The sequence below is a fragment of the Pteropus alecto genome, unplaced genomic scaffold (genome assembly GCF_000325575.1).
Source record: "Pteropus alecto unplaced genomic scaffold, ASM32557v1 scaffold166, whole genome shotgun sequence".
Classification (NCBI taxonomy): domain Eukaryota; kingdom Metazoa; phylum Chordata; class Mammalia; order Chiroptera; family Pteropodidae; genus Pteropus; species Pteropus alecto.
In genome coordinates this window covers 146,522-157,708 of record NW_006439757.1, presented here as the reverse complement: position 1 = coordinate 157,708, position 11,187 = coordinate 146,522, and the positions used below count along the sequence as shown (strand labels likewise).

Below are 11,187 nucleotides of genomic sequence, written 5' to 3'. Positions count from 1 at the left end.
TTTTTAACGTTACCATCCCTGGGTCATTGACATAAACTTTTATATCAAGACGCAAATGCTGATAATATGAGAGAAAAGAATAGTTTAAACAGAGAATGATTTTAAATGCTGGAGGATTTGTTTAAAATTATTCGTATTTGTCCACCCGGTAATTTCTCTTTTGAGTCCCGTTAGAAAGAACATAGACCTTTGAACATTTTTATCCCTCAAATCATTACTGAGGAGAAGCTGGAGAAGATGGGAAAATAAAATTGATACTCTGCTGCTTTATGGTAAAAACCTAGGCCCACCCACTGCACTTTGATGGACAGCCCCTTTGCAGAACAAAGTCACCTTTCCCAGGAATAATCTCTTAGCTCATTCAGTGGCCACGTCTGATGTCATTGTCGTACTAGTGTCTCAAAACTTTGAATGGGTAACAGTTCAATTTGTGGCTTTGGTGCAAGGCCTATGTTCAGATTTCTGTTTTGCTATATACAGCTGTATGTCTGGGGACAAATCATCCTTAGTTTCCTGGTCTGTAAAATAATATTTGTCACAGAGCCTTGCAGTGGGCAGCCTGACAGGTGCAGTGCAGACACTCTCTCCTAAGTGTTAAAGATGACCAATCTTCTGGTACAGTCTTCATTTTATTAAAGCAAGGGAGAAAGCTTCATTGAGGCTCTGCCTCTTCACTGACCCCTGCCATCCCTGGCCTGCCAACTGCTGCCAAGTGCCAATAGTTCTGTTGGTTTTCCTTCTCTGCACAGAGATGGTGGAGGCAGCGACAGACAGCTTCTGGGGCACGCTAACTGGAACTAAAACATCAACCAAGCAGAGCCCTGTTCTGTTGAGAAAGTATCTTTCAGAACTTGAAGTAGTTGTGAAACCCAGAAAAGATTCAAGGGTCACTAGCGCCCCCTAGGGCATGGTCAGGAGAATGGTAACAGGTGTTAAAGACTCAGGTGCATCCCCCAAATACGGCTCCACTGAGTACAGCAGCATCTCACCTAGGTTCTGGCTAAATGTGGAGTTGACAGCTGCCTGGATTCCCTTTTCCTTTCTTGCTGTGTAAACCCATGCATCGTTGCTAAGGTGACTGCGAAGGTCGGGAATTTTGGTGGATGAAAAATGAGAATGAAAGTGAGATATATGAATTTCCCTTATACAAGTCTGAATTTAGGTGAGGCTTGTGTTTTTTCCTAATCAAAATTATATTTACACCAGCATCATGGTAGTGATTAAAAGCGTATTCTTTGTGGTTGGACTTCCTAGGTTGATATTCTAACTGTGCTACTTAATCAGCTCTTTTGGCTAATTATTTGACTTTTGCCTTGAATTTCTCACACTATAAAATGAGAATAATAGTAGCTAATTCATAGAGTTGTTTTAAGTTAAAAGAAATAATAATACATGTGAAGTGCTTAGACTAATGCCTGACAAAAAGTATGTACTCGATAAATGCTATATTCACCCTCCTTGTAGCAAATTGCTGGCATCTTTGAGCAAGAAGGACTGACTTTTAAATTCACTTATCTAAGATTCTCTAAGGCAGCTCTGGTACAATTTCTTCCAGCTAGCACTCCTGAGATCCTGAAAGCCCCTTCTTCTATGTCTTTTTTCCCTGGAGACCCCTCAGGTTTAAAGTTATATGTATCTTCTTTTCTTAACAATCAATATCCATTACATATAGCTCACACTTACAGCTTTTCCTGGAGAAAGATGTTAATGGATTCTGTCATGGCCAAGGGAGAGACGCTTCCCTACATAATGGCTCTTTAGCTTCCTAAAAGCCTGACCTTCAGTTAGAAAGTGATCAGGAAGCTTCCGATAAGTTCAGGAGTCCAATTAATATTTCTTCCTATTCAGTGATGATTAGTAGGGAGACATCAATTGTCATCAGTGGTCCACCACAAAGTCATATAAGTCACACCGGCTTCAGCTTTTCCTGATATGTACTATCCCTTATATGTGCTTGGGGAAAGGGGAAGCGCTTCAGGTTTCCATGACAGCAGTGGCTAATGTGTGCCCCCCCCCCAAAAGTAGATAAACAGATAATATAAAATTAAAAAAAAAGAAAAAGAAAAAAAACTAGACATCACAGTAGTTTCCAGGAGACGGGGTCATTTGGGGGCTCATGTCATATTCAAGAGTGGACTTCGGAATGAAGGGTAAATAGAATTTATCTTTCCAATTTAAAATCTCCATTCAAAGCTTTCAGGCTGCCAGCCCAGCTCTCCATCTGTTTAGGAGAATGGTCCCTGTTTGTGTACCTGAAGTCACGACCTTGGCAGAGAAGGAAGTGATGTGTGGCAAAACTCCCCTAGAGCTACATCTTTAATAACCAGAAACGGAGTTTAACAAATTTCTTAGTAAGTGTATTTAAAGTCACGATTCCGAAGCCCTAGGGTTGCCCTAACAAAGGGATGAAATCTCGGAGGTTGCCAGCTCACGGGAGATTTACTTTGCTAGATCGCCACCTACTGATCATTCTAGGAACTTCCTCGAGGGGTTGTCAGGTGCAGGCAGGCCTGCCACACATTTGCAGGCTAAAAAGGAAGTAATTACATTCCTTCAGACTATGACTACTCAATTTTAGTGCATCCAACATACTTTTTTAAACTCCACAATCATCTGTCAAGACAGATGAAAAAAAAAGGCCAAGTGTCTACGTGCAGCTGGTTGATATTTGAGAACAGTCGATGCTGTACTGGGAATGCTGGTTTGGTTTGCTTTGGTTTAGTTTAGTTTTAGATCATCATCACTGCATTCCTGGCAGATCTGATGTAAAAATATACTTGAGATTCCTTGACATAATAGCATTTAGATAATATATAGTAATAAATACGGATTCTGATTTATTTTTCTGAATGTTTTTTTAAAATGACTTGCCTGAACTTAAACTGCAGAACCTTGCCCACCTTCCACCCCCTGCAGTACAACTGCTGATGCTCTGCTCTGGTTTTATTTCTCCTTTTTATATTTTATACTGTTTTTCTTCGTGTTGCCCTGGATCTGCATTGTTCAGTGGTCAGTGATTTGAGAAGAGGTTTTGTTCAAACTCCCCAAGCAGGTAAAGCTTCTGCCCTCCCCTGTCGATCTGCTGGTGGGTTGGGGAACATAGTCACAAGTCACTCAGTTCTCACCCCTCTGGGATTTTACTCTCTGTGATGCTCCTGAGGTGCTCACCCCCATGCAGGTCTTTCCCTGGTCAGCAAGGGGTGTGTGGAAATCTGGTCAAAGCTGCCACTCTTCTCATTCCCAGGTCCCTCCCCTCCTCATTCCATTCTGGGCCAGTCCACTTTTCACCCTGCTGTGGCTACGACCCCAGACCAACAAAGATGCATCTTGGTCCTATTTGTCTCCTATTAGCACTTTTGCTCATTAATGATTGACTTGCTCCTCCCCAACCCAAATCCAGCCCACCGAATGTCATTTTTAAAATGTTAATACATTTAAAAAATTTAATGTAGATATAGTTTTTTCAAGGAGGCTCTATAGTCTTTATTACTTATGGTGTTAGCTTAAAAACATGACATTTATAGTTCAGACAGGTCCTTTCATATTTAAAAAGGAAGTCTTAAAGTATCAATTAATTTTAATGAGCAGTCTCTCTACCGATATGTACATATATATCCCTAAAGACATTCCAATTTGAAAAAAATAATCACCAGAAATTAGTAGTTAGATGCATGTAGAGCCCAAGACAGAGAAAGTGAGTGAGGGTGAGTTCCCTGGAAGAGATATGGGAACGATAACAAAAATAACAAATCAAGAGGGCTATCTTTTTAGAGGGAGAATAAGATATCACCAAAATGTATACTGTTCATCAACGTATGAACTGTTTAGGAGGATACGAATATGTGAATGTCTCTTCCTTTTGGACATCAGAGGATTATTGTTTGCTTTAATGAGGCGATTATAGATGAGATTTTATATTTTATATGGAATTTCTCTCTTTTCATACATTTACATAAAATATTTAAATTAGCATCCTCCGCTTTAAGTACACATTTATCAATATTCTTTCTTAAACGTATGGTTTTAATTAGAATAACAAACGCTTGTTGAGAAACGGCCTAGGTGTAAAGTGCTGAGTCACTGCTGTTTGATCTCATTTCGACATCAGCTAGTCAGCATAGCAACAACCATTTCACCAAGGACAACCAGCCTTCTTCCTTGATTTGCAGCCTTTATTTAATTGAATCATTAAGTTTGCGTTTAGCACTTGAAACCATTATTTCAGCGAATGAAAAAATAATTGCATACAGCTTTAACGGATAACACAAAGGAAATAGAGAACACAAGAGAAGATACTGAGAATCATCAGTATAAAGAAATAGCTGAAATCATTCCCAGGACAACTCCAAATACTACAATCATCTGACAGGGAAGAATGGAGATGGCACAGAAATCACACGTTAAGTGCTCAAATCCACACGTTATAAGGATCTCACAAGCCCTTCATGGGGACGGGGAGTATTTCTTGTCTGCTGGAGTTAATTTTCTGAAATTCTTGTAACTTTCTGACTTCTCTGTCAGAGTCTTAAGGAATTCTAAAAATTTAGGAATTTAGAATTAAATTCTAGGAATTTAGAATTACCAGAAACATATCAAGTCTTCTATTGCTACCACCACAATTTTAAGCCCTATTCTGTGAAGATGACTAATTCTTCTGTCTCTTTCACTGATAGGAAATGAGTAAGACAGTCATCTACCTTTTAACTAGCTAATGGAATTGGATGCCTTCCTGCACTGATCTCTTGGTATTTCTGTGGAAGAGAATTTCATTTAAACTGGAATTCATGTTAATTGTGTCATGTTCAAATTAAGGTAAGTACTTTTATGCTCCCAAAGAAAATAACCCTTTATAAGCAAGGTCTTGTTTCTTAGACTCACTCAGGGTTGTAATTTACAGTGTCCTCAAGGTTTCGACTCTTTTTTTTAAGTGACTAGACTAACATTTTGCAGAATACTAGAGCAAGGAGACTGTTTATTCTTGTGTTAAGCTAAAGAGGATTCGGAAAACTATAATAATCTTTTGTAGCATCCGTCTACAGTACAGGTTATGAAGTTTTCAGAAAGAAGTTATTTCTCTTCAACGTTTTCTGTCTGGGTAAAGAACATTTTAAAAAAACTGCCAGAAATTTGTGCAGCAAATATCGAGAGAAGGTTGTGAAGATCTTGTATCCCGAAGCCTCAACCTAGCCTTGCACAGCCATTTTGGATATCCAATTTCAAGTTCTAAGTAGAAAGAGATGATTAAAAACAGTTTTCTGTAAAATCTATAAGCATGTTCTATTTCAGTTACTCGTTTATATCTCCTCATTACAATAACCTTTCTGGATTCTGCTGTACTACATTTATTCATATTTCTTCAGCTCTCCTTAGCCATGGCTAATTAAGCAGTTATTGTAAAATGAACAAGCCTATCACAAAAGAAAGAAAATCATTTAGTTTTTCATTACAGAAAGCCAGTTTACTTACACTGGGAGTATCTTTCTCTACTCTCCAGCATGAGACAGGTTTGTCATTGTGGAATTAAAGGGACATTAGAAATGTTTTTTCCTCTCCATCCCAACAGGGAAAGTGTATTGGGTTAGATTTCTTGTAAGAATGCCTTGTGGGGGAAAGCTTCATATTGTTCCAGAACATTGTAGGAACTCAATGAATGGATGAATGAAAGAATGAAAACAAAAACTCTGAAATGTAGCCAAACAATGCTCATTTTGTCTCCCTTTGACAAAAACCACATTTTTTGATACATTTTCTAACATAGATATAATAACTCACAAGGGAAATTATCCTTCAGATATAGTCAGTAAAAACTTGGGTAAAGCAATCGTGAAAAAATCATTCTATTAGGATGATACCTTTTCTGTGATTACCAGTACTATTATGTCCTTTAAAATACTTTGTAAGAATCCATGGGTATGTATATTTTTTCTAAGAAAAGTCTGGGAAAGTTTTGTTGTTGTTGTTATGTCTAAAATGTATTGAGATTCTGACACTAAAATGTATTGAATTCTAGTTTGCTCCTTTGGTCGGGTGGAAAACTCTTGGACTAAAACATGCTCTGCTGTGTTGTCTGTTAGAAATGTTAGCAAATCAGAGGAAACAACTCCAACCATTCTCTTCTTTTGATAAGGGCATAGGGTGTCCCCCATCAGTCAATGAGTAGGCGAAAAGCACAAAAGGATGCTAGCATTTGAAAAACGTAAAAGCGGCATAGTTACTATCTGTCATGAGAACCTACCATGTTGGCAATTTGATTAGGATCTGTGAGTCCTCTTGAATCTCTACTTGCCGGTTTCTATAATAAATGAATGTTGTTGTGTCAGGAATTGCACCAGATATCTCACACGGGCACATGCGCGCACATACACACACGCACACGAGGGGACACACGCAGACTACCTCTTCTTGATTCATGAAAAATATGACAGTTTGTAAATTGCCTATGGGGTAGGGTGTGTTGGGGAGCATGGTTCTGGTTATGTGAAGTTTTATTAGAAACCATTTTTCCTTGTAAACCTTGTGAATTTCTCCAACAATATATTTGGTAATTGGTTTCCAAAGAGTTTTCAAGTGCTAGAGCTTTTTTCCAAAAACTGTGTCTATTGAAATGCCAGTGAAACTGATTCGTGAAAGTGGACTGTGCTGGCTGAGCGTGGAAGGCATGCTCATTCTGTTCTGTCCTGACAGCAGCACCTTCTAAGCCCCTTTCATGTGACAGGAGGATTGAAAACTACCTTTCACTCTTTCAGCCAGGAATAGAGACGGCTTAATGAGAATTGCTAATTTTAAAAATCCACCATTGAGAATCTTGGTGCTTTCACATCCAATTCTGACTATAAAATGTTCTACTGTGTGACCTGGGGGATATGGATGTAGATATAGGGACTCTAGCACTTTGGGTGATCCTAGAAATCCTGTAATATCTCTGTTTTGACTCTGTCTCTAATGCATGTGTGTGCTAATTTGGCGAATTTGCTTCTCTCTCATCAATTGATTCAGGGCATATACCTCTTCTGTCAGTGGGAGGCCCTCAGGCTGATCTCGGCCTCACTGGAAGCCATCCTTGAGTTTTGACCCCTGAGAACCAGGGCCAGGACTAGAGTGAGGTGAGTGAGGCATCTGTCTCAGGAGCAACATTTAAGGAGCACAAACAAATTCAGTGATCATTTTAAATAATATGTTAATGCATCGTTCTAAAAAATCAAAACGCATTCCCAAGAATTCATGATGAACACAATGTCACTATTTTAAATAAAGACAGCATCTGAACGTGCACTTGATGACCCATCATGCTCTTTTCACCCTAATCCCAGCCCTGCTGAAAAGTAGGAACTGTCCTATTTCTGCTTCAAATTAGAGAATCCTGTTACATTGTTGGATCTTTTCAAGGAACCAATGAATGGTTAAGTCCATCAAATTTATTACCAAAATGGACACAGACTGGCACAACCAACATAAAGGAGGCAGGGGACCATACCAGTGTGATGTAGTGTGGACTGGAAAAACTGGTTGGAAGTCTCTCCGAGGACTCTGCAGTTCTTCTCTGGTGAAAAGAAAACTATTAACTTGCAATTAGTTTTCAAGCATGTATGATTATTTTCCAAGCCAAGAAAATAAAATTTTCAGCCATCCCTGGAACATAATCTTAGTAAATGCACAAATATTAAAATATATGGAGACAATCTTCTTCCCTAGGTTGTTGTCTTATGATGGACGAGTCTAAGGTTTTACCTATAAAACCTTACATATGGGAAGATTAGGAGTTTCTTTACGTATTAGATAGCATGAGTAGCACAAGGCACGTCTGTTAGCCTCCAAATCTTAATATCTCTAATTGTCTGAATGCCTGAAATTCCCCAACCAGCTGTATCCTTTTGGATCTTGAAGGTCTTTAAAGACCTCCAGACTTACTATTGCCATACAGATATGCCTGGCTGAGGTTACCCTCTTTAAAATGCTTTCTGTTAACCCCCAGCAGATGTTTATATAACTGGGAAGCATGTTCCAGTGGAAACAGGACCTGGAAGAGGCACTGAATGCCAGAGGAAAAATTAACCGAGGATTATTAATGTGACAGGGAAAGGACACCAAAGACAGACTTTTCCCAAACCAAATTTGCTGAGAACTGGACTTTGATGGGTAATGTGCAAAACAAGCACCAGCTAAATCATTATTATGTGTACAATTTTATGACAAATAATACAACAAGCCCGAACATGAGATTACAGGGCCCAAACTCTCCTATACAATCTATGTTTATAATATATTATGGTATATACTCCATTAGTAGTGAGTTAAGTTTATTCATATAGTCAACAAATATATATTAGGCTCCTCTTCTAAGTTCCTCATTTAACTAGAAAACCAAAAACCCTTAAGGAGCTTGTATTCTAGAAAGTAACAAATGTGCCCCAGGCTCTATTTAAACCTCTTTTGGCTTCTGTGACTATTCATCAGTGATCACATGCTAAGGCCACCGTGGCCTGACGCTCTGCTGTGGGAGTGCACCTGTTTTGCATATGAATTTAAGGAAACCGTAATTATAAAAGAAACTGCAACAGCACATGAGGCATAGTACATAATTAACACATATTAAGCACTAAGTATATGCCAAACACTGTGCTATGTACATTTACATACCGTTTCTTATTTAAACCTCAAGGCAAATATTATTGATATTAGCATCATGTGGTTTCAGTCCCCAAAATCTCAGTGTAAGCTTAAAAAATTATCACACAATATTTTCTGTCCATTTGAGTGGACAATTAAGACTTATTTTTTAATCATCTTGGTGTCACCATTTGTATAATAAAAAGTACGAATGGATAAAAATGACAAACCATCATATAACCAGAGAAAGATGACCTATCCATCCCTAAATACTCACGTGAAATTTAGTAAGAACATTTCTGCTATAACATCATAATATGTGTTCCTGAGGGTAGGGTGGGAGCAGGTTATGCAATATTGTGCAATTAAAAACACATGCCTTTTGGGAAATGTAGAGTTGGGGCTAAACATTTTAAACCCCTGGAGCTGTGTTACTGGACTGCCACAAACCCAAAAATCAAAAACAAAAACAAAAACCCACCAAAAAATAAAAACAAAACAAAACAAAATACACACACACACACACACACGCACACGCACACGCACACGCACACGCACACGCGCAACTTTAAAATACTAGCACCAGTCTATTTTCATTGACATTTGCACCTAACAATGGTCAGTTGATACTTAGCCTCAAAAATTAAGGCTTTTACTACCTCCTTCAAGACTAAGGTCCTAGAGGGCAGTTTCATCGGTACACTCTTACCAAGAATGATCTCTTCAACGATTAATATTTTTAAAGAAATGCTTTTGTAGCTTCTTAATCTACAGTTTGTTAGTGAGCTGAATGCATTGGAAATCATAATTGTTGTTAAATGCATTGGAAATCATAATTGTTGTTAAAGGCACTTAACAAGCCACTAGTTGTAGGGACTTCTGTAGAATTGTCAGCTTTTATCTTAGGCCTTCATATATCGCTAAAGCTGTTATTTTCATAAACTTTTTTCCTTTAGTGTAAAATATACACAAAGAAGTACACAGGTATTAAGTGTAGAGGTGGGTGAATTTTCACAAATGAGCACATCTGTATGACCAAACCCTAGCCAGATCCAAAAAGAAAACTTTACTTCTCTCTCTGAAGATCCTCTCTTCCCTGTTGTAACTGCTACCCTGACTCCTAATACCATAAATTAGCATTGCCAGTTCTTGAACTTGATCTAAATTCAATCATACAGTTTGATTTTGGATTTGGTGTCTTGCTTAACAGTATGTTTGTGAGATTCATCATTGTTATTGTAGACATCAGTAGTTCATTTACTATTCTTTGTCTGTAGTATGAATATTTAGCAATTTGTCTATCCCTTTTACTGTTAGAACATTATTGTAAATGATTTCTGATGTTCCCATGTATACCTTTCTGTTGGGTGTATTCCTACGTCAGGAATTGCTGGGTCACAGGCCAAGTGTATGATTGTTTTAATACATAGTACCAATTTCCTCCATTGCTTTATACCATTTAAACTCTCATTAGCTGTGCATGAGAGTTTTCATTGTCCATATCCCCACTAGTAATTAGTGTCTCCATCCTTTATTTATTTTTAATAATTTCATGGGAAATATAATAAAGATAAAAGAATGGATTCATGGACTAACAAACAATTTTAAGTCATTATCTTTGTAATTGCTGCATTGGCTAAGAAATAAAACAGCCATCTCAAGTTTTCTATCATCATTTCCACTCACTTCCTGCCCCTAAATCAGCCACTTTCCTGACTTAAAACAATGATCTCTGCCTTGCCTATCATTATGTTTATCTCTCAACCCTATATTTTAGTCTTGCACATTTTATATTTTAATTTTTTATAAGAAAACTATACACACACACACACACACACACACACACACACACACACACACATAAGCTTTATAACTTCTAAGTTCTATTGCTGTTTGAGTTCATTTTGCCCATGGTTCAAAATATAGATCACAGTTCATTTTTGTACATGTGAATGTACAGTTGTTCTATCACCATTTATGAAAAGAGTAACTTTCTCCACAGAATTGTCTTTGCACCTTCATAATAAATTGACTGGCCGTCTATATGTAGGTCTATATATCTCCACTTATTTAGGTCTTTTAAAATTTTTCTCAACATCCTATTACCATTTTGCAGGCACACTTTTGGTTCATTTTTTTTTTTTCAGATTTATCCCTAAATATTTCACATTTTGGTGCCATTTCAAATGATATATTTAAAATTTTATTTTCACATTGTTGCTAGAATTGGGAAATATAATTAATTTTTGCTTATTGTTCTTGTATCCTCTAACTATTAAATTTATTTATTTGTTTTACAAAAAAAAATACTGCAGAGATTTTAATTAGGGTTATTTTGAATCAATAGGTCATTTTTGGGGGAAGAATTGACAACCTAACAATAGTGAATTTTCTGTTTCATAAACATGTATTTCACTCCATTTATATTGGTCTTCTTTAATTTTTCTCATCAAAATTTTATAATTTCTATGTTTAGGCTTTGTACATTTATTTATTGGAAGTACTGGCAAGTAGTTTTCTATGTTGTAATTATTTTGTCCAGCTTGGTAAGAGAGAAATCCTGTTGTCATAAGTGAGCTG

The 11,187-nt window shown here is 37.4% G+C and overlaps 1 protein-coding gene across 1 annotated transcript in view; it reads right to left on the bottom strand.

Moving 5' to 3' along the window:
• Nucleotides 1–4,172: 4,172 nt before the first annotated feature.
• ADAM7 (ADAM metallopeptidase domain 7) overlaps nucleotides 4,173–11,187 on the bottom strand; it is a 43,786-nt gene continuing 36,771 nt past the window's right edge. Inside the window, exons 21-22 of the mRNA XM_015593273.1 lie at nucleotides 6,236–6,292; nucleotides 4,173–4,250 (exon numbers count right to left, since the gene is read on the bottom strand). Coding sequence (XP_015448759.1) covers nucleotides 4,173–4,250; nucleotides 6,236–6,292 — 135 coding nt within the window. The remainder of the gene's footprint in view (nucleotides 4,251–6,235; nucleotides 6,293–11,187) is intronic.